Here is a 27,916-nt window from a genome sequence, read left to right on the forward strand (position 1 = left end):
TATTATTTCCCATTAATATTTATTTACTGTAATGTAATAACTTAAAACAATATTTTTAAAAACTTAAAAGACTCAGACATGACTTACGTGTAAAATAAAGGAAATTAATAATTAAATTAAATAAATATGAGAATTAACATCTTAGTTGTAAAGTTTATGCAAATAAACACGACAATAAAACAAAATAACATAAAGTTTAACTTCAATTCCCTTAACTAACTTAACGTTAAATCACCTTCTACATTATACTAATTTGCTAAAGGAAGCTAAGTATAATAACAACTTAAATAGGAATCAATCTTAAAAGAAAAAATAAATAAATTAATCAAGATCTCAATATACTATTTGCAAGCGCAATATTCATATTCGCAACATGATCTTTTTTTTTTCAATTTATCTCTATCAAATATTTCTTCGAGAACAGGCGTGTCTTTCAGCAGATTCATTAAAGAATGAGCCCTGGCTGTGGCAAACTCACCCAGATCTTGCGCCATAAACGATGGCGACAAATCCTCGCCGACTAGTCTAGGCTTACCGATCCACTTCTTGTCAACATTTTTATTATCAGCAAAAATATGCAGCAAACGACCTGTTTCCATTTCTGAGTCACTCAGACACGTGCACATGTACTCATACACCGGTTCAATATACTCGGTACTCGCATCCTTATATAATTTAGGAACTGGAACTGCTGATGATGATGGTGGAATAGGTACCTCCTCCCTAGCATTCTTCACCAATTCTTTAAGCTTTGAGACAGGACATATTTCATATTCCGGTATTTCGGGAGGGCCAATCGTCGCTTTCCTCATATACGCAGGCAAGTGACGCTCCACATCATTCATGACTGTCTTCCCACAGGTGCATCGTAGGGGCTTGACGTAATTAAAATAACTCTCCCATTTGGGCTCTTGTTCATGCATGAGCAGCTGCGATGGTGTCAGATGAATGGGTGGTTTAGTAGGTACGAGTTCACTACCCGCTTCGGACACAGAGGGTGGCGGGGAACATAAGCACACACACAGAGGCATCTTGCAGTAACTGCATTTAAAGGGAAGCTGTTGTACGTAATCAATCTCTTCTTGTAATACTCGCATTAAAGAACTTTCTAACTTTAACTCTAACTGCTGTTGAGATGGTGTATACTTAAATCTTTGAAAATGTTCATAGACGAGGTCATCGGGGATTTCTTCGTTATCATATCCGTGGATGTAAGCTTTAATCTTGTTAGTGAACTGTTCGAAACTGTCACAGGCTGCATACAGGCAGCTCTTGTTGACGATGATGGCAGGCAGGAGCTGTGCAGTACTAGCTGTGCCAGTGTGTCGGGGACATAAATCTTGATCTAGTTTAGGTTTGTACCCGGAATCGCAGACCAAATAGAAAGGTTTAGCTTGCGGGACTGGAGTCTTCAATTGCTCTTCTGGTTGAACTATTATAATACTCTCAGCAGATGGGTTTTCAAGTACCTCACTTATTTGTAAAAGCATTAATTTTTCCATATTAATAAAGAACTCTGCATGTTCTGGTAGATTAAACAAACAATGCGTTACAAAATCTTGAAAATGTTTTACAACCTTGGCCACTTTTTTGTGCCATAGAACAAGGAAATTCTGACGCCTTTTTTCTTTCAGTTTTTCAATGTATATTTCGTAGTCTTTAATTATTACACTTTCTGTCAATTTTTTTGCTATTTTCTTGTGTATACGTTTTGATTCTTCCAATTCAGCTAAACACGATTCCTGTTCTTTAATAGAAACATACATCATACAAGCAAGATTCTGGCGCTCGTAGTATTGTTTCAAATGATCTACAGTAACATGCTTATCAACGTTAATATCATGGATTATGTGACCCAAGCAAGTGCGGACAATTTCTAGCTTTTCTTCAAACTGTTGTCTTAGCTTACCCTTTTCTTCCATCAGCTTTTTCTCATAAACATCGTACAGAATCGTCGTTTGGTGCTTCAGTTTCTCCGCGTAATTGGCTTGCATTATCTGTACGGCATTTTCTCGCGTTTTTTTAATATCTGCTATAAAAGACTCATGAAATAACTTTTCTATTGAGTCTAAAGACTTTCTATATAAACTAGCAAATTCTTTATAGGCATTAGACACGTGTGTTGTCGTAGCTTTTGAATAGGCATCGTGAAGGTCGCGCTCAAGTTGTTTACAGGCGCTTGCTACTGAAGCTCTCCACTGACTGTCGCCGTCGCTGAGGACGCTCTCCCTTTCTCTCTCCATGTCTTTGCAGCGTTTCTTGAACACTTTTGCTCCGAGCTTGTCGATTCCTTCGTGGTTCAGTTTGGCCATAGCTTTGTTTTTTAAGGGCTTAAGAACTGCTCGGCCTTCGAGTAAATCCTCTGGTTTAAGGTACCAGTCGGCGCCTGCTCCTTTGAGGGGGGGTTCTAGGCCGACCAGTACTTTGCGTCGAGGACACAGGGTTTTGAAGAACACATCGGCTAAAGGGCCCATGCTCTTTCTTATAGCGCTTTGTGTCGGCACTTCGTCTCGTCGCAAGTAACATTCTCGTAAGCGATAGTTTTCGCTTAGGTTACACATTTTGAATACTTTTTAATATTCATCTTATCATCAAGTTTCCGATAAGTTTTCGTTATAAAAAACTTCTATTTATACGAATAATCATAACCACAATAACGCTTGACATTTGTTTAAAATATCATAATCGCCAGTATAGAAAGAATACCTACTATACTTTTTAAATTAATTACATTTCCATGAAAATAGGTTTTTACTATATAATATCGAAAGCGACTCTAATACATTTACATCGTAGCTATAAAATTATTTCATATTTATTAAAGCCCTATCCAAAAAGGTACCGCTAGCTGCACATAATGTGCAAATATGGATCTATCTATAATAATAATAAGTTGGTATAGGTCACTTTGGCTGATCTATTTCTTAATACTCTATTTTGTTTAGATAGCTTGTAAATAAAACAGCAAAAATACAAGTCAAAAATATTTTTTTATTTATACAAAATTATAAATAACTTTTCGCTTAATTAATAATTAAGTTGGTGAAATACTTAGAAGTAAAAAAATAGTTCTTACAACTAAGTAACTTCGCCAACAGCCATCTGTTGTAACAACGTCATGACGTGACAGAACCTCTCCTTGATCTCGGAGGCGGACCGGTGCGGGAGCAGCTCTCTGATGCGGCCGAACACTTGCTCCGAGCCCGCTTCACCTTTCAACACTTGCAACATCGTCTTGTCTTCTTCCCTCGTCCAACTACAACTCCTCTCTTTCTTCTCGACCTTCTTGGGCTCTATGCTCATACTCACCACTGTCTCAATCTTCGGCTGCTTAGCTTTAGACCCTTCATCTTTCTTCTGTACCGTCTGACTCTTACTGTCTTTCCTCTCCCTCTTCTGCAAGTTATCGGTTTTGTTCTCTGGCTCCTTTTTACACTTACTTTTACTGTTAGTTTGAGACTTTTTGGTAGTTTTTGGGCTCAGTAGGTTAGCGCAGTCTTTATGCTTGGTGTTATCGTTCACATCTTTGACACTCTTGGTGGGGGATTTGAGTATTTTTTTGGCCTTTTTAGGTGGGATTTTGGGCGTGTTTTTCGCGTTTCGTTTGGGGGAGGAGCGTTCGTCGTCGGAGTCCGGCGGGGAGAGGAGGGTGTGTGTGGGGGCGAGGCGTCGCGCGTGCACCCGGTAGGGCTCCTTGCTGTAAGGGTAGGTGACGCGCGCAGACCGCAGCAGCCGCCCGTGCTGCAGGAACACCCGCCCGTGCAGGTACTGCGGAAACAATACCACTTTACCCAATGTTCCATATTTAGCTTCTAGAATTATCTGCAGGATGATATCATGATTCGGAAATATTTCTTCGATTTTAAGCGAGGAAAGCGATTGATAGCATGATTTCTACCCGATCTTTAACACAATTTTCTTGACATCTTTACGATATGAACACGTGTTATGTAGGCAATTTACCAAACTATAGATTTTATATCAACAATTCTCCTTGATTACAGTGACCATTACAATACCGATAGATAAACCGTATTTTGTGTCCTTTCACCGTGACTTAGTTTTTTTGCCGTTTCACCGATATTTTTGGCGAAACACTTTTTATTTTATGAACTGATGCATTGGCGAAATATGGCAAGATGTGCTATGAAGATGACAGGTTTCTAACTAAAGACTCACCACAGTATCCAGGCTCTCTTTGACGTCGAGTTTCCTCTTGTTATCGCTCTCTTCCTCGAACTCCCACACGTCATAGCCCTTGTCGTTGGTGAGGAAGCCCTCGTCTATCATGTCTACGCCCGTCTCGTACGCACTAGGAGAAATAAATACATAATTGAAAATGAGCCCCTTCAATTTATTTATAAGAGTGTTATAATATTATGATATATATATTTTTAAATAAGCATTTACTTTGTTGTTTACTGTTTTTTCAAAAACCACAAAGATGCTATAGTTCGCGAAAGTCCGCATTTCTTCAGACTCTTATCTATACATATATCTTGTAGTAAGAGATCGGGTTGGACCGCAGGTGCGGCAGTACGTGCTTGCTCATCTTCTCACTGCTGCCGCTATTTACCTATATATCTTATAGTTAGAGATCCCTTACCTGTCAGGAGGTTTTTCATCAGGGAACAGCGACTTGAACATGGTAGCTAGGCGCGGGTTGGACCGCAGGTGTAGTAGGACATGTTTGCGCATCTCCTCACTGCTGCCGCTGTTCAGACATATATCTTGTAGTTAGCAGTGACTCACCTGTCAGGAGGTCGTTCATCAGGGAACAGCGACTTGAACATGGTGGCGAGGCGCGGGTTGGACCGCAGGTGTGGCAGCACGCATCTCCTCACTGCAGCCGCTGTTTAGACTAGACATATAACTTGTAGTTAGAGATCCTCACCTGTCAGGCGGTCGTTCATCAGGGAACAGCGACTTGAACATGGTAGCGAGGCGCGGGTTGGACCGCAGGTGTGGCAAACCGTACTTGCGCATCTCGTCAGTGCTACCGCTGTTTATACTAGACATATAACTTGTAGTTAGAGATCCCGCACCTGTCTGGAGGACGTTCATCAGGGAACAGTGACTTGAACATGGTGGCGAGGCGCGGGTTGGACCGCAGGTGAGGTAGGACGTGCTTGCGCATCTCCTCACTGCTGCCGCTGTTGATGCCGGTAGTGATCGCGCGGAGAACCTTCCGCAAGACCGTCGGCTTGCGGGATAACGTGCTCTAGAGATTAAAATATGCTTTGAGTGTGAGAACGATACGTAGTGAAGTAGATAGCAGCACTTATGAATATGAATATTTGAAATATTTAGAAATATTCAATTTTAATAAATTAGAAATTTTACTCAGATGAATAGCATTTTTTGTTTTACATAGAAAGTAGCAATTAATATTTAGGATGTTGACTGACTGACTGACTGACTGATGTGAACACTAGTTTTACACAGGTTGCCAGCAATTCAATAGATAATAATTTTTACTGCATTTCCAAAAGTGAATATTACTAATAAACGTTTGGCATTAACATATTTTGGATCATTTCCAGATTACAAAATAAATCAAGTAGAGTAGTTAATTTATTTTTCGTAAGTTTCAATTCTCATTATTTTCAAGTGTAAATATTGTCTATGTGCAAAACAAATGTCCATAGACAATGGAGAAGTACACAGATAAGAGTGAAAGATAAAATACTACTATTAATGGTAGTTTTGACTGCAACAATTTTCCTTACACAAAATGCTTTGATGAGTCATGTACAAATGGAGAGATAACAGGATAAAGGTAAAATTATATGCTACACAAATTTTCCCTACAGGAAAAATCTACAAAAACTGGTCAAATGAAACATACAATACAAAAAAACATAGCAAAGAAATAAAGAAAAAAAATAACATACTAGATATTCGCCAAGCATCAACAAGTATGAATCAAATTACTTACTTGCAGAAGTTCTATGAAACCAGTCATTTGAACTAACATGAAATGGTCCATGAACCGTCCCACCTCCGCTGCTTGTCCCGGCTTCAGGAACAACAGAAACTCTTCAACAATATCCTTGTGTTCTTCACCGAACACATTCTCTATTTTGCGATATAAATCAACAGGAGTCTCCTTGGTAGGATCAAAGGACTTCAATATACTTTGGAACTGTACAAACTTATTCGTAGGCACCGATGTGTTGGAAGAAAATCTTGATTGTACTTTTGTATAGTAGGATCTCACTAGCGCTGTAGATAAACAATACTATTTTATAAAGAGTTGCTTTTCACGTATGCTTGGAGGATTGAACTAGTAGAAATAAATTCTCCATTAATTACAATTTATTTCAAGTAATTAAAGAGGTAACCATTAATGTGTCTCGTTGCACTTAAGTTGGTGTATGTAAAATGCATACAATGTTAATGTCATATGACATTTTCACCTCCAAATAACAACAGTTGGAAATGTCAACAACTTATATTTTAGTTGATGATTTAATAGTAATTACCAGAACTAGGCTGTTCATACTAAATTCATAATTAATGTACAATATGCTTATCAATGAGGTATCTGTCGTCTGACCTAATTTGTTGCAAAAAATCATTTATTTTAGATTACATAAGAGAGAGTGCTACTAAATGTATTGTCAAATGGTGCAGTGTTTACCTGTCTCTAAAGCATTGTCATCAATTTTAGGCGGATCAACTTTTTTCTTGGGATTTGTTTTGCTCTTGGGCTCCTTCTGTGGTACTTTCACAACCTCCTGCGCTACCACCGGGGGTGGTGGCTGCAACAACAACATAAGGTCATGTAAATAGATCAGCTATCTTATAAACATGGCGACTCATTTTATGTACGCTCGTGCATTTCGTATTTAACTACAGTAATCCTGATGCTAATAGTACAAAAATACAGTAAAACCTTCTGAAAACAACACAAAATTCTCATTTTATAGAACAACTCACAGTATCTGTCTCAAATTACACAAAATCATCAACTACGTTCATTGACTCACCTCTGGCTGGATAATGGGTTTTGGGAAAGAATTTGGATTAAAAAAGCTTGTGCTTGGTTCAATTTTGTTCCCGAAAGCATCCTGACTGTCTCTCGTAAACAGAATAGGCATAGAAGGCAGCATCTGGAAGATCTATGAGCTACTCGCGCAACGAAGTCTCGACAGCACAGCACCACGAATACGCAGAATCTTTACATGATAAACACACACAAACTAAACACAATAAAAACACGATATCAACTTCACTATAAACAAAAAGAAATTACGAATTATATGATATATAATACATTATTGTTTTGAATTTATCCAAACAACACAAGCCATCGAAAGAATAGAAACATTTTTGACAGATCGAGGACGCGAAATCGGGCGGGCGGAGCGCGCGCACGTTTCATTTTATGAAATTCTAAACAAAGTTTATAAATAATCTTTGCTAATATTTTTCTGTTGAAAACTACACAAGTTATTATTTAATAGTTTCTTAAGTATATCCTTATTTTATTTTACACTTATAAATAACTAAAATTGAAGGATTAATTAGTTTAGGAAGTGGAAGAGTTTTGTAAGACGGGACGGAAGAAATATTTTTGTAACGTATCAGACAGGCTCTTGAATAAAGAGTTTTCACTGCGATACTTTTGCTCGCGATATTTCTCTAGTGCGACAATTTACATAGATTCAAAAACAGAGCTTTTTAGCATTAGCATTATTGTGTTTTGTAAACTACGGTTTCCCTATTGCGTTTAGTGTCAGTTTAAAAGAAAGTCTGACCGCATGAGGTCTTGAGCTTGCCGACTATGTATGTACCTACATAGTTTTTAAAAATTGTATACCTACAAGGTACAAGCTGTGCCTAATTTGTGGCTCAACAATATAATACAAGCAGCTTGTAAAGTTACTTTTATTTAATGAACATTATTTTCATACCCAGGTGTTCACTTTCCCACACAATTCAACCTAGAATTCGAAGTAAGTCTAAGTCTTTGATTTATTCATGGTATTAGCTGTACCAGCGATAGCATATGTAATTATCTTTCAGATAAGTACGTTTACGTGTCTAGATTTTTCGAAGAGACTGAAATAGCGTACTGCCTTCAGAAATAGTACCAAGAATCACAGAACAAAGAAAAGGTCCCGTGCCTAGAATGATTAGGTAGGCTTTTGGTATAAGTAGATTAAGATTATTTCTCTTCTTTTATATACTAGCACCTGCTTGTATACATTGGGGTACCGCTTTTGCCTGAGTCGGGTTACACCGATCGTCTACTAAGCAGCCGTTCTGCCTAAAGATCAGCCAGCGACGCAATATATTAGGTCGGTAAACTTAGTTCACAAGCCATTCCGCAGATTCGAACGGGTGTTTCATTCAGCAACATCCAGACTCCGGGCTGCTTTGTGAAAGTTAGACCCAATGAGAGAATCGAACCAGAGACCATAAGACAAGTGCACAAGACCAGACCAACGACCGACGCCGTCTTGTCTGAGATCCTGAGGTAGAGCGATGATGACAAGAGTGTTAGTTACCTAATAAGTAGGTACCTAGTATGGGAATAAGACGAACCAATCACCCATATTCTAACGGTTTACCTTTTCAAGATGACGTGACTGATTTCTGATCAATGCCTTTACCTACCTAATTTGGATAAAATTAGCACACTATATTGAACTAAATTTCAGAAGTAGTAAAATCTTAATTACCTATTCGCGGCAAATTAATGAATCATGAGCCCGTTGGTCGTTCATGCTTCGAGGATAGAGCAAGGTCTTAAGCGGCGACTCGATAAAAGTTGATTTACCATTTGTTACAGTTCACTACATCACTGAAATTAAATATTCTAAGTTACGTTATTAAAAATTAAAATTTGGTGTATTATCACCGAATTACTTATCATTAACTTGCTGCGAAAATGTTACGTTAAATTCTGGTAACGTAGGTACAACTACAATGGTTGCGTAGAAGGATTGTATCAACGATAAACGTTTCGACCCAGTATCGTAAACTCGTAGTAATTTAGACCTTCAAAACTTAGTTTAACTGTCAGGAAACTTTCATTTTCCAAGGATATACGTCATTGCTGGTGATACTACAGCCAATAATTGTTGTGTTATCCGTCGTCAGGTAACGCCATCGATTTTATTACACGTTGGCTGAACACAAGCGCATCCACAGCTTGGGAAAATAAAAGCTTTATAAAAAATATATATTAAACACTTTTTAGACAAAGTTATGGTTTTCAAAAGTTGATAGTGATTGGGAAATAATATTTGAAACCATGGCTGCGATACTACCGACTGGATTGAGAAATGGGGTAAGTTTTTGTAGGGCCGTTGTGATTTCTTTGTTTTCTGTAAGGGTTACTAATCTTAACAGTTCCTACCTGTTCACTAGTTTACCATAGATTCATACGTTAGTATAATATAATGTAGATAGGCAGGATAGGAAAACTTTTTTTTAATTAGCTTCAAAGTTATTTATTACCTTTATGTTTTCTTTCTGGGATTTTCGAGACGAGAAAAAAATATTTAAGATGAATTTCATTACCGAATTCTCCATAATTTTTTGCGACACTGCAATTTTGTCCCATCGAAACCAAAAATCTTCCCACAGCATCGATTAAATGGTCTTACCGTACCTACTGTAAAACTTTACAACATTGTTGGCATTTCCGAAAAACATTACTTTATTAATAGAAACGTAATAACTAAATGTGTTTATAAGGTATAATATATAATGATTAATTAGTGTAATTAATGCGAGTAGGTGCAGAATTATAAGGCCTGTTTATGAAGAGGTTTTGGCTCTGCAGCCTTGCATTGAGGATGCGAAGAAACGAACGCCTTCCGTTAGCCTATAGTCTTCGGCCATCGACCTGGTTGCATTGTTTCACGTTTTGTGCTCCCATACTTTGGAAGGATCAAATAATCAGATTGTTATCGTAAAGACTTGACCAAGTATTCAAGATAACTAAATTCGTTGAACTTGGCCAAGTTTGCCAAAATTACAAACTTTTGAATAAATTCGAATGTCTCAGAGAGTACGTTATTATTGTCATTGTATTATTGGCAGAAAATCTGCCATTATTGCCTCGACATAGGTAGGCACCTAATAGATCTTCGACGTAGAAAGCCTTAAGACTGCGCCATGACTCTACATACAATCCGTCGTAATCGTCGTAAGCGTATCAAAAATGTAAATAAGTTATTGATTGGCAAACTTGGACAAGCTAATGTCAGTAGTTATTACAACAATTTGTTTCAAGAATTTTAAATTCAAGCAACTGTCTGAAGAGTAATCGATTTCACATAGCCGATCAATTACGAAGACTGATTGCCGATATCCCTTAACATATAAAATTACTTAATATCTCTTGATAGCGTTTCTAAGGAGACTTCAAACGCATTATTGATCAAATGTATGTTCTCCCGGCCTTGTCTGAAGGAAATACCAAATAATCTACGGTTTCTTACAATCGTTGTGTTGTTACTGTAGAGAACAGTAGCCATCCTCACGCGATCTCAGAAACACTTCAAAATTGACCGTTTCGTGTTGAGTTATTTTTTAATTAAAATGGAAGAAGGTAGCAAAGAGAATGGTGTCAGTGATCAAGTCAATATTGATGAGATTAAGACTAAGGAACAGGATGCACCGACTGACATCGTGTCTGATGAAGTAAATATTCCTATTATTCTTGATGTGTTGCACTTTTAACGTTCGTTTTGGATTTGCAGAATCTTTGTAAAACTGTTGGTATAAGATAGGAGACATTGTAGTATGATTTTTGCAGGGGGTCAAAACACTGATAAGATTGTAAAACAATGTTTTGACAGTTTAAGAGTATTATACCTACTGCCTGCAAGAGAATTTCCTTGAATTTAAGAACGATCTCGTTGTTTCCGCTTATTTTGAATTTTGTGAAGAATTGATGAGGCCAAAAAACCTCAAAAGGAATAGGTATTCAACAGAGACACAATTGATTTCTATATTTTATCTACCAGGCCAGGTTTCGTTACCAGAGTCATTCAGCACATTACCTTATTTCTATAGATAGGTTTTATGTACAAACATTTCCAGATCAAAGGGTTGGACGCCAACCGCTATGCGACGAAGAAGACGGTGGCGCAGGGCATGCTAGACATAGCATTGCTGACTTCGAACGCGTCTCAGCTGAAGTATGTCCTGCAAGTGGGGCCCAAGCATGAGTTCTACACGCTGCTAGTGGTCCTCATCTCGATATCTATCGTTCTACAGGTGAGGTTCAATATTGTGTCTTATGATTTGACAATAAAATTTGAATTCATTTGACTCCGAATTTGTAATACCTTAACTGGAGAACAGGATTTTCATGAACGTTTTCTACTGGCTAACATTTTCGACAAAGGTGTAGATTAGAAACTCTGCGTAAAGAAGAACTCAGCGTAGTTTTGCAACATTCTCATCCGCAATGCCATTGATGATAGCAATCCCAAGTTTCATCAAAATTATTTCCAAAAGTTCAGTTTCCGTCCCCTTCTTTTTCTTTTCTTGAATTCCTCAAGCTCTTAGGTGGCGATGGGATTCGTGCTGCTGTCACTGAACCTCTGGCGTGACTGCTGGTTTCACCGGCCTCGGCACCGGACCTCCGCGCTGAACATCAACTATGGGACCACAGCCACGGCATTTATCGTCACTGTTCTCAATGTCCTCGTGTCAGCCTTCGACTCTTCATTGGCTAGATATCAAGACTTAGACCAACCAAGCATTTACCCAATATGATGTCCTATAGAGTGTTAGACTATTTGACTTTCATCATCTAGCTTAGGATTTAAGACATTTTAGTTTGTCACAGTCACCACAACTAGTCGAGTGAAGGTTACATAATTGTGTAGCTAATTTATTTTGTAACATTTAGGATAAACAGTGTCATAGGTAGACTTTTGTCCCATCAGGCCCGCATAATTAACTTGGTCACAATTCAGGCGGCTGACAGGTTCAAAGATGGCCCACATATTGCAAATAGGTTCTAAACATAACAAATGCGTAACAAAAAGCGTAACAAATAAATAGGAACAAGGTTTTTTAGCGGAAAGAGCTTCTAATACATTCAATTCGCTAATAAAACGGAAAACACATGTTTATGTCTATAGATGACTTGTTAATAGGTTCATCGGTCGTGGTATGAATAGGCCTATGCAGTGCTCTTTTATGAAAGGCTGAATAAATAAGTAAACTTGATCAATTGCCTTTTCCATTCAGGTTTAGTCCATATTATAGTATACTAGCTTACGATTAGCATTTACTTTAATGTAAACTTCTACCTTCCTTTGGTTCCCCTAAAGATTTCATTAGATAAGCCATAGTTAAGAATAAACAAATAATTTTTGTTTTAGCTTCTCGTTGGATTACTATTCGTGGTTATCGGAGGCTTGGACCTGAACGATCACGAGGATCAGCCGTCAGCAGTCATACTCAATGACGTTATTGTTATATTCATATTCGTCATATCCGTTATCAATATCGTCATTTCCGCATTTGGCATAGAATATTCAAATAACCCACTAGTACTAGATCGGTTGAATTACATAAATAATGAATATTTAAAAAAGCTTAACGTAACTGGCGTTTAGAGGTAGTTTTGATACAGATAGATAAAAATTAACCCAAAATATTATCGATGCCAAAGTTTGAATTGCAGCAAATGAAACGATACTATGCAAATAAATTAGTCAGCACTGCGGAAAATATTATTAGGAAGTACAATAGTTTGTAAGAGTTGAGTCAGTTACCTTGATATTAATGTCTGTTACCCTACATGAGCGAGAGATTGAACACAGTGATACAGTAATCTAAGTAGGTATGTATCTATCTAATACATAAAAGACTTCATTTCATAAGATTAAATTGTAATCATTATTGCAACCGTTTTTTTATGGGAAATCGTATCATTAAATGAAAGGGTCATTTGATGATTGATTGCCCGCTGTGGTCGTCAGAATTTGCTGACTAAAACCCACTATGTTTCTTCTTAAACCCATTATGTACCAGAGTCACGGTATCTCTTTTGAAGAATCCCACAGCATTATGTCAACCCTGAGATATACATAGATTCAAAGAGTTTTTTTAATTAGTGGTTGAATGTCCAAATATATGGCTAATAGAAATCTTTGCTTACGCAGGCAAGCGCGGGAGTCCTGGCTCTTATAATATCCTCTTTGGACGGCGATTCGAACCACAGACACAAGAAGCTGGCAGACTGGCTGTACCACACTTCCGTCGGTATGATGACTGGAGTAGTGTTTTGTGACGTCATTAAAATGACCTTTGGCCTTGACCCCGCGCTTTCCCTGCAAGACTATCTCGGGAACAAGACTTCAAGCTTGTATGATACGTTCTTTAAAATCCATAATAGTACAGGAACCTAAAAAGTTCTGGAAATGTGGATAGAATTAGGCTTAGATTAGGTTAGATGTATATTTTTTTCGATAAGAGTATGGCAATAAATAAAGTAGGTTGAATGAAGTGTCTAGTCTAAAAATGTAATGGCAATATAAAGAGAACAAATAATCTACTTTAGCATTCAGTCATATCTAGGTATGATGTAGGTACCGCTTGAAGACTTTTTCAAAAGAGCAGGATACATTAGGTCACTCTTATTTCAGTCATTGTTTTGCAATGTCTCTTGATTTATCTTTCATCTTTATTTTATTTTCAGCTATTGATTTTTATTTTTTATACGCTTCTATTTCTGTTTTGTCTTATTTTGTGCAAGTGTATTGCCCGCCTATTTTTTGTGTGTATTGCCAGTGTTGTGTATTTTTTTTTGCAATGTTTTGTTTATTTTCTTTTATGTTTTCATTCATAGGTGATATCGGCAGTAGTAGCAGTAGTACTGAGCTTCATTTTCAACATAAACCATCAGCCTGACCATCGGAAAGCCGAAGTGCTGAACAACGTCAGTTTGATATTCAAAGTGTTCAGTATTGCCATTAACATCATCATAAGTATATTTTACTCAATGCAAATTGATATTGATGCACGCCTGCTCACCCAGTAACTTAGTTATTGCGTTTTCTTTTACGTATGCTTGATTAAAATTAAGGTTTTCTTATTTTCTTTTCATTAGTCTGATAAGTGGATACAATTTTTAAATCATTCACGTCCTCCAAATGTAAACCCGTAAGCTAGACCATTTTCAGGATCTTTTTAATTTGCAACGATGTGCCTATACGGGCTCTCTATTTTTTGGTAGTAGGATACTCGAATTTAATTGTTTGAAGGCTTGTGGTTCCTTCGCTGGAACTTCGGAATCACCTCCTACTTTGGTAGATCTTTTACTCATTTACCTACATGCTTTGATGATATTATTAGAAGTAGGTTTATTATTGGATAGGCATACATTATTCTAATGTAAAGAGCAATTTAAACTAGTTAAGGTATACATAAATAATTCAATTAGATCACACTTTGTTAAGGTTCTTACACTTGTAAATATTATCTTCTATTCTACCTATTATACTTACTAATAAAAAATGTGTCAATAAAATTTTGGTTTTATTATGACGATTTTGAAAAATTCATTTTTACTACACTGCTCAGAGATATACCATGAACAGCCATGAACACAGCCCAAATCGAATTAATCCAAACCATGGAGAAACAAGAAAGGGTTCAAAGCTTCTTGCTTATAGCATCATGCATCATAGCAACCGAAGACAATATAGAATTCCATACTGACAGTTAGCAAACTTGTTTGCGTCAATTTTATTTTGATCTATAATTTCCAAATCAGAAAAGTATTCCGAAATTCAAAGCTTATCGTCTTAATTTTCAACTACAGCATGTCCGTTGGCAAAATTGTTATATACGGTGGGCGAGGTTCTCTAGGATCAGCATGCGTTAATTACTTCAGGGCAACTAAATGGTGGGTCGGAAATGTAGACGTAAGAGCCAATCCCAAAGCTGATTTCAACATCACAATATCTCCCGACGCATCGTGGACGCAGCAAGAGGAGCACGTTATGACATTACTTAACACAGGACTACGGACTCACAAAGTGGAGGCTATTGTTTGTGTGGCCGGTGGCTGGGTTGGAGGTAATGTCTCACAGAACTTCAGTCGGAAAGCGGACCTCATGTGGCGCCAGTCTGTGATATCGTCCTCCATCGCTGCTGTCGCTGCTTCCAAATACCTCTGTTCGGGAGGATTGCTCGCTCTCGTAGGAGCTACACCGGCTTTGAAAGCCACACCAAACATGATGGGCTACGGCATGGCTAAAGCAGCTGTCCACCAACTCACTAAGTCTCTCGGAGCTGAAAATTCCGGTCTGCCCGAGCAGGCAGCTGCAGTCGCAATACTTCCGCTGGTGATAGACACACCAATGAACAGGCGAATGTTGCCTAAAGCAGACCATACCAGATGGACCCCAATGTCTTTTGTGATCGAGTTGATTGATAAATGGATCCATGGTCAAGAGCGTCCAGCAAGTGGTAGTCTTATGGCACTAGTTACAAAAGATAAAAATACGCAGGTACTGCGAGTGACAGAAAATCTAGAAAAGTCTGAGGTCCTAATAGGTCCTATAACAGAAACAACCCATTAAATACACAGCAAGTTATTTGGAACTATACGATGCCTTTTATTTATATTTTGTGTACTTTCAGGCAAGAAGTTATTTTACATTTTTGAATTAATACGTATTGGAGTCTCTAACATTTGAATTGTGGTTTGATTAAAAAACTTAGGATTGGGAATTTAATGACCTGGTATAAGACCTTTAAGTCAAGAACTTAGGATTGAACTACCAAGAGCATATTAGTGAAGCGATAAAAAGAGGTAAAACATCATTAGTAAGCAACATCAGCACCGAGTTGCTAAGGGCACGCTACCATAGTATGTAAGTCTCCTCTTTGAGGAGTGGCTCGGGAGGAGTCAGGGCGGCCTCACGTATCGCATGACGCAGGTCCTCACCGGACACGGTTGTTTCGCGAGGTACCTGTATCGAATCGGTCGTGAGGAAGCGCCCGGGTGCCATCACTGTGCGGACAGCCCCGAGGACACGGTGGACCACACAGTCCAGGAGTGCCCTGCGTGGGAAAGACACCGCCGGGTCCTCGTCGAGGCTTTGGGCGGCGGCGACCTCTCGCGTCCGGCCCTGGTTCAGGCCATGGTCCGGGGCGAGAGGGAATGGGATGCCGTCGCCTCCTTCTGCGAAGCGGTCATGCTCGAGAAGGAGGAGGCGGAACGCCAGAGAGTTCGCATCTCTCATCCCGGCCGCCGCGCTGGACCAGGTAGACACCATGGACGCCGGGTGTCGCGAGATGACTCCCGGCCACCGTAGGCGTGGGTCTGTGGGCGGTGATTCGGGTGGCTCATCGTCCCTCTGTCTGCTTAGACGACAGACCCGTGTCGATGGGGCGCGTTGTTCCACGCGCTCCTCAAAGAGATGTCAGCAACCCCAGCGGGGCCCAGCAGGGCCAAGGCCTGCCAGGGCAAAGAGATACCGCGGCCCTGGTACATAAAAGGCCCATGACGGAACACGACGGTTTTTCGTCAGTAAGAGTCTGACACTCCCTCACCGCTGCTAGCCCACAGCGGGAGGGGTCATTTGATGATTTTTGAAGACGTTAAAAAAAAAGCCACCGAGTTGCTATACAATTATTACTTTTGGAATCCACGTGCTAAATGGTAAATGTAAGAAGTTATACAACATACAACACCTATTTTTCCAGAAATGTGTATCTCTTTTACTTTTCACAAAATAATGAATGACATCTAGTTGTCAATGACAATGCGAAGTCAACGTCAAATAAAGTCGTAAACGTCACTGGAAAGCAACAAGCTGTTTCTCAAAAAGTTTAGTTAAAACAATAATTACTACAAAATATTCTCAGCAATAAAAGCGTGACGTAAAGAAGCCACTCGTGCTTAATTATTAACCCAGAAACGTTGTCCTTCATTCATTGTCTCTTGTTTATCTGAACGACAAAAAGTCGGACCCGAGGTTACCGCGCCGCGCAAGTTATAGCTAGCTTTACTTTTACTATTATTCAGCGAGCGGTTTACTCGATTCAGTTGGGGTTTCGCCGTGGTAGTGATTGGACGTGATAATAATGGCTAGCGGAAAGATCGTTGTGTACGGCGGGCGAGGCGCTCTCGGCGCTGCTTGCGTCAACCACTTCAAATCAGCTAACTGGTGGGTCGCGAATATCGACTTGAACCCTAATGAAAAAGCTGATCTCAACATCACTGTACCTAGAGACGCTTCGTGGGTCGACCAAGAGGAACACGTCGTCAAGGAATTAGCCAGCGCCCTGCAAGGTCAGAAAGTGAATGCAGTTATTTGTGTGGCCGGCGGCTGGGCCGGCGGAAACGCGGCTAAGGACCTTAGCAAGCAAGCGGATCTAATGTGGCGCCAGTCCGTGTGGAGTTCCTCTATTGCAGCAACTGTTGCTTCCAAATACCTGTCTGCAGGAGGGCTGTTGGCCCTGACAGGTGCTAAGGCGGCTCTAGAAGGTACACCTGGCATGATTGGCTATGGCATGGCCAAGGCTGCTGTCCACCAACTCACCAAGTCTCTTGGAGCCAAAGATTCTGGTCTTCCAGAGAATTCCCTGGCAGTTGCAATCCTTCCTGTCACTTTGGATACTGAGATGAACCGCAAATGGATGCCCAAAGCTGACTTTGGTACGTGGACACCGCTGACATTCGTGGCCCAGTTGTTTGACAAGTGGATCAAGGGTGAGGAGCGTCCTGCAAGTGGCAGCCTGGTCGCCCTCGTGACCAAGGACAATGTCACTGAACTGATCGTCCAGTAAACTTGCCAACTTAGAATAAGTGAAGTTGTCTCAAATATTTAGTACATAAGTGAAATGTTTAAATTATTTCTCTGTAGTGAAGATTATTTTATGAAGTACTTCAGAAGTGCATTTTGAATACAATTTGTTTTGTTATGCTTCATTTTGTATTAAATCAATGCGAGGCATTGTTTGAAAATGATTAGACTTTGTTACATTTGATATTATTTTGAACAACCTTCCTTCTTTTGTAGGTTTAGAGTTTTAATATATTGTTATAAAGCAGTAGACAATAAATACTATAATCTCAAAGTGTATGCATGTATGTTGTAGCATGATATTGTAAAACATGTGAAATGTATCAGAGTATATCAATGTGATATTAAAAACTTGTGTAATTAAATGTGGAAGCATTGAACTTGTTTTTTTTTTAAATTAAATGTCTGATGTAATGGTTCATTACTGATTATGGAGGTCAGTTGGAACTGGTTATCTATGGTCACATTAAATAACTTAGAAGTAGGTACTTATTGATGCAGAATATTAAAGAATTTCAACATGCAATAAGTATTGATTAGAATCATTGTTTTATACATTATGCAAGCTTATGTAATTAGGTTTTCTGTCATAAATAACCAAGAGAAACCACTGATTAGCTCTAATCATCATCAGTTATTTTCATTATTAACAATGACAAACATTATTTTTCAATTGTGAATAGAAGTCGAATAATTGTTGCTTTAATGAACATTTACTTTTAAAATACTTATAGTCATTTTCCATAAGCAAAATTTCCAGTCAGTAAAACAAACAAAACTTAAGTGAGGTAAATCCCACACTACTCAGAATATTAAGAATTTTTGAATGAGTCACTGGCCTCATGGTATTTCCCAAGCTTCATACTGGTACCAATTTCTTAGCTTTTCAAACATTTTCCTGGTTTGATTCCAATCTTACTAAATGTTATGGGTTGGGCTTAAAAAGGGTGCTATTTTTGCCTAACAGAAAGATAATTATTTTAGTCTGATACAAATTGTTGAACACAATAAATAAGTACCTAAAGGTAATTCTAGTCAATTTAACGAACAAAACAAGTTATCTGTTTACAATTTAATTTCAAAATGCAGTGTAGAGGTAGGGCTGCCATCCGTCCGGGTTTCCCCGGATTTGTCCTCGTTTGGAGGCCGTCCGGGGGCCGTCCGGGCGGGGTTTCAAGAAGTGTCCGGGGAAAACCCGGACATTTTTCATAGGGCCATCTTAACCTATGGTGCCTGGGTATGCGAATTACCCGGGCGCCTAATAATGCAGAAATCGAAGTGTCCCAAAACTCCAAAATTTTCGCGCTCGCTTCGCTCGCGGCTTCTTTTCTTCACACATTTTTTTTTACGTTTAGCTACTTTAATATCCCAATATTCAAAAAATTTTGCGCTCGCTTCGCTTGCGGCTTCTTCACTTTGTGGATTTTTTTATTATACAAGTTTAGGTGCTTTAGTGACCCAAAACTCAAAAATGTTCGCGCTCGCTGCGCTCGCGGCGACTTCACTTTACAGTTGTTTGTATTTTTCAACATTTTTTTGTCTAACCTATCAAGAATAAACTTTCTTAGTTATGACCTTCGAAATACATTAAGTCACAATCTTTCAATACTAGGTACTTACTACATGAGCTAGAGACGGCCCTGACTTTTCATGTAAGGAAGGACCTCATTGAATTTAAGTAATATGGTAATATTAAAAATTAGGTCTTGTTTTGTTAAACAAAAAAAATCGGACTCGTCCGGGGAAAAAATGCGATTTACGCCAAATGTCCGGGTTTTTTTAAGGTTTGTCCGGGTTTGGCGAAATTCGAGATGGCAGCCCTATGTAGAGGTAATAATGTTTGTAATAGGTTTGATCTCATGAATAGGTACCTTAAGATACCGCTGGATTTGAGGGAATCTTGAGATACTGTAATGAACCCTAGCTTATCTAAATACCCTGTTTTTATCAGACAGTAGTAGGATCCTAAACCTATGTTTTTACAGTGTTCCAAGTAAGAAGTAATAAAAAGAGTAGGTTCCGTGAAATTGAATTGAAACGAGATCGTTTTTGCGAAGTGAGTATAACGTAATACATTATTACACAATATCGTTACGTAAATATAATTTAATTCAAGTTTAGTGTTAATAATCCAGTTTAGGCTCAATACGAAACGACTTTCACTTGTCAGTTCAGTCCAGTAAGAAAGCCAGCACTTAGGTCGATCTTATCTATTGAACTTGCTTATTGATTGTAGACTTTAATTGCAAGATGACTGAGCTCACTTTTGTACTTCGAGAATAAAATCTGGCTTGAGTTGGTGGTGCTTATCAATGTTGTTTATTATTAAGTTGAATCGTATCTTAAGTTTATTGAACATGTGACATTCTACGGTTCGGGACATCGTAATGAGTGAAAGTGAGATAACTTACAGAAGTAATAACGATATTGGTGCCACGATTTGGCAAAATGATACGCATTTGACTGTCATTTATTATTTCACGTCCACTCATTGTCATATTTATAGGTATATTCTAATCTAACGATGGACAAGAACTTCCACCCACTTAAACATGGACATCTCCATTGATTCCCAGTTGGTCCCAATTATTTCTACTATAAGCAGTGATCTACTTCCACAATGATTAGCATTACAATGATGTTATGAATAAGTACCTAACGCCTGTTTGTTTAAGAATAACAAACATACAGTTTGCTATTCGAGTAAAATAGGCGTTTCATGTTAATGGTGCTGGCCGGAATTCGTTAGAAATACGTACATTTATCTAGTAATCCAGTGAATTACAGTCTAAACTCCAGGCTTCCCTTCCATGTATTTACTTTAACCTATTACTGTTATTTTTTTTTTATTTATTTCATTCCTTATGTAAAGATAGAGATTTTTGGTTTCTTTTTAAGCGCTATTGTCAGCGACTACTGTACCGATTTGAAATAGTTTTTCAGTGTTACGTAGCCTATTTGTTGATAAAGGCCGTAGGGTTTTATCAAGGTGCGCCGAGTAAATCCCACGGGATGCGGTAAAAGCGCTGGTGGAATCTAGTTTATAATACTGAATGTTTCATATTTTTGCAGCAATGTGTCTTCATGGCACGCGCAAAGCAGCAGTAGATTGCTGACCCACTATGCAAATCGTTAGAGGTACCACAAATTACCAATTATGTAGGGATTGAAGAAAAACAAAACGGTTATAAATAAAAAGCATTTATTAAGCCACACTAGGACCTACAGTATAAAAGCTTAATGCATAATCACAATATGTAATTAGCTTAATTACTTAAACCTATCGACCTAATATAAATAATTTAACACTTAAAATTAATGACAGAATTGTCGTAGGCAGTTTAACTTAAAGCCTACCTACATACGTTTTGCTTACGTAGAATTCCTATTTATTATAATCTCACAGTAAAAAAGCTGTTTTTATAGTAAAAAGTTGGAAACTTTTTTATAATTGTTATGCCCAAAGGTCGGTGGTCAAATTCCACGGCGAAGTTTAGACCGTATCGCGATCTATTAAGATTTTTAACAGCCAATTACGTGTTTATTTTAGAAGGCCATATCACTATTAGAATAATTAATATTTCCCGTTGAAACCTACATAGGTACAAAAAAATAACAATTCTCAGACGACACAAATAATGCAGTTTGGAAATAATACCTAGTGACACGGACTCATCAAAAGCTAAGTGTTATCTAGAGTAGTGCCTGTCTTACAAAATAGTAATGTAGTCGTAGATTTTTTTTTTGCCTTGAACTTTCGGCCAAAAAAATGTATGTACAGAAGAAAAAAAATCGGACTTCAAAAATACTTCGGAAAAAACACACATATGTAAAGACAGTTTTTTAGTCCATGCAAATAGGCCATTTAAGATCCCTATTATGCAAAACTTGTAACATTAACATTAATTGTGCACCGACTTCCTGCATTATATGTTGCCAGTCATTCACGTTAATCACTGGGATTTTATATTCAAATCTTTAAATAACAATATACAGCCTTTTATATAAATTCACACATGTAAAATCCTCGTTGTTTTTTAAATTTGATTTTCGAAACAAATGACTATGTCACTGGCAGCTATTGCCTTAAAGTTTATGAAGAAAAAATGTAGTTTTCCACTGGTCTACCGTCCGACGACCGCTCGAACTGTGTTCCTTAGTAAATCGGTAACGAGTTCTGTTGTTTTTATTATTTTGTATCCGATCTGGTCGATGAGGGTGATGGCTGTGGAGTATGGAGGCGGGACGTCGGATGGCGAAGGTCGTAGTGGAAAACGCGTTGGTTGGGTGTTGGATGCCGCGCCCGCCCAGGTCATCATTGTTGGTCTGCAAAAAGAAATTATGTTATGTAAATATTTTTGTGAATTGGTGATGTGGTTATGTTCAACGTAGGGATTTTGTGAATTGGTCGTTTTTCGATCAAGTTCGTAGTATATCATTTTGATACGTAGAGTAGAGCTTTTGTATGCGATAAAAAGTATTTGGATTAATCGGATCTGTTATACCTACTTAATTGGGAGCTTATATTTTCTAATCCTGTGTAAAAATGTGTAAGTTGCATTCGAATCGTCCTTATAGGTACTCCACCCGTTTTATTAAATTATTATAAAAAAATGAATGCATCTGAGTTAAACATTATTTAGGCACATGCATAGGCACGTGAATAACTTTACTTAAATGTCATATAAAATATGAAAAAAACCAGCAATCTGCATCATACATCACATCACAAAGGCGACTTCATTTTGTATGCTACTTATAAAAAAACACTTGAATAATGGAACTCGTCAGCGTAATAAGTTACCTTATCTGCATTTTATTGCAATTAGTTGCAATCATTTGATGCATACGTATAGGGAAGGCATTTATGTATAAGTATGGTCTAACTAAAGAGTACCTATTAATATGCATAATTACCTACGCATTGACTATGATATTGGCAATAAGATCTTGAATCAAATTCTATAAGATTTAATGAACTGCCTACGCAAGTTTTTTTTCTATTGTTCAAGAATTTAGTCCTAATCTTCTAATAGAAAGTTTTTGCCTTTCTCTAATTTCTCTACTAGCCATAAAATTAGGCACATAAACTTATCTATCTAGAAATCTGAATAAAGGGGAGTGCCTAGTCTCACTTCCACGAGTTCCACGCCCACATTTTTGCAATAAAACGGCATTGCCTTGATACAATATAGAATATTATTCATGAATATCTTTAGCAGCCTCCGTAAGTACCTACAGTAAGTAAATAATATCTGGTTCACATTGTCACGCAACCGCCTACGCCTGCGATCATTAGGAAGTAGACTAGTACCTAGTAGATAAAAATTAGGGTACAACAAAAGCAGTTTTCTAGCTTTTGATAGCGTGACAGATAATGAAGGTTTGGCGACATATTTTACATTTAAAACACAGATTCATAGGTACCTACGGAACACGCGATTGCGAAAATCAATATTTTCTCACTAGTTGAACCTCATCATCATCATCCTCCATTCTATTTGTTTACGTAGCATGTTTTCTTCTTCTTCTTTAATCTACTAGGTACTTTATAACTAATGACGATAAAGTTTTACAGATTTTAGAAGTATGTTTTGTGTTTGTTTTTTGCTTGTCGTGTAGGACGACCTTTAAATGTCCACCTTGTGTATGATGTCCAAAACAAGGGCATACGTGATGTTTCTTTGTTCAATGGAGTAGACGCAAAAAAATCTAAGCTTGTTTGTATGTCAATTTAACTATTTAAAATGCCTTTGATTAATACAGTTATGGAGCATTGAAACAATTGAACGCTGGTCATAAATCACAAGAGTTTATGACGTCATAATATGATTAATGACACGTTACAATGTGTGGGTGTTTTTTATAAGAGGACACATAATAGTTTGCAATGATCCGCTTAATTTAATTAATGATGTTACTATTACAATTTATTTTGTGTCAATTACCAAAATATTGCTAAGTTCAAGACTTTTAAACTTGTGATAGTTGAATTTAGTGATAAGTGTTTGTTTTTACTTATTCATGAGTTTCACCTAATCGAACTACATATCTTTCTTAGAAACATTTGGTATATTTGAAAAACATATGACAACAACTTTATGATTCAATAGAAACAAGAGATATGGTTGTAATGTAAATATGTGTTTAGGCGAATCTGATAAGTAGGAATAATACTTCTTCTTCAGCTTGGAAATCAGCTTTAGTTAAACAAAAATGCCTAAGACCAAGCTACATCTGATCAGTTCACCACATTTTTCCTTTCGTACCTAGGTAGGCTGGTTTGTAAATGGAACACCGTGTCAGACCCTAACTTTGCGAAGTAGGTAGTAGGTAGCTCAAACCCAACTGATTCTTCTGGTATCCTACGAGAACCAGGGCCGGTAAATATTTCGTACAATTCCGCAGCCCTCGCTAATGTTCGCCATCTAGTTGTGAACCTAGTAGACTCTTATAAAAGTGTGTATGTATTTACCTAGGCGGCACAGGCCTGGTGTTCACCGGTCTCATAGTAGTGGTAGGTCTGGTGGTGGCCTGCGTCATCGGCCGTGGCGTGATGCCCGCTGACGACGGACTGCCCATCATCAGCTCGCCTTCGTCGCCAAACCTGGAATGAGGGAAGGCAAAGGTAAGTAAAGGTAAGTGGGTGGAAATTACCTTTTGGAATGAACAAAAGTTCAGGGTGATTTATAGTTAAGAAAAGCTATATCTTTATGTATAACATTAAGATTAAACAAAGGTACGACTCTGTATTCCTTAAAGTGGGTTTTGTGATTGTCGATTAACCTCAGTAATAACTAATCCTATAATTATAAAAATCCATTCATTGCAACTAAACCTTGAAGAAGATTAAAAATAGCGGAACTTCAGCTAATTATTTAAAAGAGAATATATCTAAACTATGCCAAAAAATACATCTAGTAACTAGTACACGATGTCAATTATCTAAAAAGAAAGAAGACCTTGCAATAAGAACGCTACTAATGACACTACAGAACATATAAGTATCTACAAAAGTAATTGAGACGACCAAGTTAAGTAGGCAAGCAATTTAAGTACCTCACTTCATAATGTAAGTAATACTTTCTTCAAAACAAGTACCTAAAGTAACGGATACGGCAGTTAAGAATTTTGTTGGCAAAACAACTGTAAATTGTAATGTGTCCCCAATTCTTCTCAACGGGACAAAAACAATAGAAAATGCGCACAACATCGATTTAGATATGCGGATGAATATTTATGGAAAGTAGATAAGGCCATTCCTAAAAACAAATGATTTAAAAATTTACGATTTTCTAAGAACGCTTACTTCTTACATTTTTATTAATTTCTAGTTATTTTTCCGTGGTTTCACTCGCTTCCCGTGGGAACTACCACCCGCACCGGTATACAATCTATGCCTATGCTACTCGGGGAGAGTGTAGCTTTCCAACAGTGACAGAATTTTTCAAATCGGTTCGGTAGTTTCGGAACGTTTAGGGTTCAAACAAACAACATGTTTCCTCTTTATTATATAGGTAAGTAGGTAAGTATAGATTTATTAGACCTTTCTAAAATCCAACCTTTCAATTAACAATTTTGATGCTTTTACACTATTCTGAATGGCTCACTAAAATGGTAAAATAACCTTATGACCGAATCCAGCGACCGTGTGGACTCCTTTCTCAAATGCTTCGCATGTTAGCTTATATGCCGTTTCCAATTAGGCGTCTAGCCACCAATGGTGAAGACGCCTCTTTATTGAAAACCTTTAGAAAACTTCAAGGTTTTATTTGCTAATGTTAATGCTGGATTCATGTTTTAGTGATCAGACTGAAGGAATTTATTGATGTTCTTTTATTTAGGTAAGTATTCAATGTTTTTTCTTTCTTAAATAATGGTCTATATTTAGCTGAAAGGTGATGTTAATTTTGTGAGCGGAAACTACGGGGAGATGATTGAGTTTAATTTCACCTGATGACTAACTCAATTCTTGGGGCATCATTTGGCACCAAATGAAGGTATTCTTAGATAAGACTAGAAAGTTAGTTTCTGTGATTATATTGCTATTTAACTATCAACAAGCCTCAGATATTTAGAGAGAGATATTTTAATATGATACCATCCGTAAGACTCCACTATTGCAATAGAAATGGCCTTACTTACGTACGTACATTGTAAGGTAATAGCGCAAATTGTAAGAAAATCTCTCCACTTAGATGTAACAAGATAATTGTTATCCGCAAACCTGGGAAAGTATGTGTTGCTATGAGCATTATCACAGCAGATTACTCTAAGAAGTATGCTCTAATGGAAGAATTAAACGTAATTATCGGCTTACTATATAAACTGCGAAAAAAGTGCTTCAAAGTGGACGATAATTGATAATATATAGCTGTTTTGCGTTTTCTTTAATTTGATCAGCTATTGTGTTGATGTCATGTAATTTATCATGAATTCATTTGAATGGGAGGATTCCTATACTTACTTCCATTTATAAGTGTTCTCTTTCGTAGAATAAGACATTGTAAGTATTTCTTAAGAGACTCCCCGAAACGAAAATGTTTGCAATTTGCATTTTTGTTTGTTTTAGCCGTCAATTTGGTTACTTATTTTCTTTTTGGTTCTCTTAAACTTTGAGCTCTATTTTTTTCGTTGTATTCCTCACATGTTTATTACCAAGAACACACTCGTAATTTTTTATTTTAGGGTCCCTAATTACGAGTGTTGTTTTTTGAGCATCGCAATCATTAAAACAGTAATTCCTCCAAATCGTTGTTTACCGATTACCATAAATGGTTACAACACATGTTACCGATTGTTACCGAGCAATTAATTCTGCAATCAGGTCTCAGTCCGAACCAGTCCATCGGAAACCGTGTTTAGAGTTAACGAAACATCGATTATATTAGTTGTGTGAACACGCAAACCGCGAGATTTTATTCAACCTAGCACGTGACGTAATGGCACTATACCTTTGCTGTCTTTGCCTTATTGTGGATATTATTTTAATAATTGTCTATGGCTACATGAATGAAACCTTTAATTCAAAGATTAGATAAAGAAATATAAGTAGTTGTTAATAGATTGAGTTATAATACCTCTTTAGTCATAATACCGGTTGATGCAGCCGATAACCGATTAACTAGCAGTCTTTGATTATAACGTAACAATAGTCTGCACGCAATCCAGCTGACTCTATATTACTTACACTAAAGTCTTTATGATTCCATCGTCTCGTAATATGTGCTACTTCGTTAATTTCAACACAATCCATTTTGAAATAGGAAATTGTCTTATGCTCGATTATCGGAATCTGTGGTAATGGAATCTCCTATCATACCTACTTAGTTGGCAAAAGCCTAAGCAACTTTTAAGCCAGTTAGAACAAAATATATATAAAAACCAAATGAGCCCATTTTTATCGACAAAATAAATGTCCGTTTGTTTAATAAAAAATCTCACGTTATGATGCCGGTGAAATTGAGCCCAAGAATTTTGGAGTGGTACGAGTGGTTCCATCTGGGGCCTTAGGGTACCTTATTCTTTTAAAACTTACCGGTTGAGTACAACAGGTCTTGGTGGTGTTGGTTCGGTGGCTGCAGGAGTCGGAGAGGCAACTGTGGGAGCTACCGTGGGGGCTCGAGGCGGCGCCAGCGGTGATGATGTGGGGATCTCACTGCCTATGCCAGCTGGAAGATAACGTGATGACGTTTATAAGTATAATACGGGGTGAACATGCTAAAGATAAAGTTAATGGTGGTTGAACCTACAATTCCGAAGTCAAAGTTAAAAGTTTTAGTTAGTTGCAGGCTCTTATGAACCTTCACACTAATTCCACGGTTCCAAAAAGTTCGTCCAGTGGTTCTCCATTTTGCATGGGCTGGTACGGAACTTATATATTATGTTCATAAGGACTAGGTTCTACCATCTGTAGAAAACAAGTCAGTAAATCAATGAAGGATTCTCAGGGAACTGCCCCTTTTCTCATTATTCATCTAATGGAGTTCTAGTGGAGCTCTAAATATTAGAATGTTTTGACTGACAAGAGAACAGCCTTGCAGATGCAAAACATGTCACTTCTGCAGTCCTGACCTTTTAGCTCTAAGCTGTGAATGCAAAGCTAGAAAGAATCA

At 37.8% G+C, this 27,916-nt stretch overlaps 5 protein-coding genes across 6 annotated transcripts in view; 3 read left to right on the forward strand and 2 right to left on the reverse strand.

Moving 5' to 3' along the window:
• Positions 1-2,971: 2,971 nt before the first annotated feature.
• Positions 2,972-7,368, reverse strand: LOC110371282 (uncharacterized). Its single transcript, XM_021327443.3, has 6 exons — positions 6,993-7,368; positions 6,644-6,764; positions 5,939-6,225; positions 5,046-5,221; positions 4,180-4,312; positions 2,972-3,768 (listed from the first exon to the last, which is right to left on the reverse strand). The coding sequence occupies exons 1-6, from the start codon at positions 7,113-7,115 to the stop codon at positions 3,079-3,081; spliced, it is 1,530 nt and encodes a 509-aa protein (XP_021183118.3). The 5' UTR covers positions 7,116-7,368; the 3' UTR covers positions 2,972-3,078.
• Positions 7,369-9,030: 1,662 nt separating this feature from the next.
• Positions 9,031-14,083, forward strand: LOC110371318 (ninjurin-2). Of its 2 annotated transcripts, none has more exons than XM_021327501.3 (3): positions 9,031-9,301; positions 11,065-11,241; positions 13,146-13,397. In XM_021327501.3, exons 1-3 carry the CDS (start codon positions 9,266-9,268, stop codon positions 13,389-13,391), a joined length of 459 nt encoding a protein of 152 aa, XP_021183176.2. In that variant the 5' UTR covers positions 9,031-9,265; the 3' UTR covers positions 13,392-13,397. The 2 variants fall into 2 exon arrangements, with proteins under 2 accessions (XP_021183176.2, XP_063894392.1); XM_064038322.1 differs by lacking the exon at positions 13,146-13,397 and adding an exon at positions 13,832-14,083 and having other exon boundaries at positions 9,047-9,301.
• Positions 14,084-14,707: 624 nt separating this feature from the next.
• On the forward strand, positions 14,708-15,596 carry LOC110371272 (dihydropteridine reductase-like). Its single transcript, XM_049844810.2, has one exon. It carries the CDS (start codon positions 14,808-14,810, stop codon positions 15,567-15,569), a length of 762 nt encoding a protein of 253 aa, XP_049700767.2. The 5' UTR covers positions 14,708-14,807; the 3' UTR covers positions 15,570-15,596.
• Positions 15,597-16,772: 1,176 nt separating this feature from the next.
• On the forward strand, positions 16,773-18,181 carry LOC110371270 (dihydropteridine reductase). The gene has a single exon (XM_021327430.3). It carries the CDS (start codon positions 17,080-17,082, stop codon positions 17,782-17,784), a length of 705 nt encoding a protein of 234 aa, XP_021183105.1. The 5' UTR covers positions 16,773-17,079; the 3' UTR covers positions 17,785-18,181.
• A 3,434-nt stretch (positions 18,182-21,615) lies between these two features.
• Positions 21,616-27,916, reverse strand: part of LOC110371285 (uncharacterized) — a 28,373-nt gene continuing 22,072 nt past the window's right edge. Inside the window, exons 3-5 of the mRNA XM_021327448.3 lie at positions 27,340-27,472; positions 24,277-24,408; positions 21,616-22,127 (exon numbers count right to left, since the gene is read on the reverse strand). Coding sequence (XP_021183123.3) covers positions 21,926-22,127; positions 24,277-24,408; positions 27,340-27,472 — 467 coding nt within the window. The 3' untranslated portion in view covers positions 21,616-21,925. The remainder of the gene's footprint in view (positions 22,128-24,276; positions 24,409-27,339; positions 27,473-27,916) is intronic.

This window comes from Helicoverpa armigera, chromosome 15 (genome assembly GCF_030705265.1).
Source record: "Helicoverpa armigera isolate CAAS_96S chromosome 15, ASM3070526v1, whole genome shotgun sequence".
NCBI classification, from domain to species: Eukaryota; Metazoa; Arthropoda; class Insecta; order Lepidoptera; family Noctuidae; genus Helicoverpa; species Helicoverpa armigera.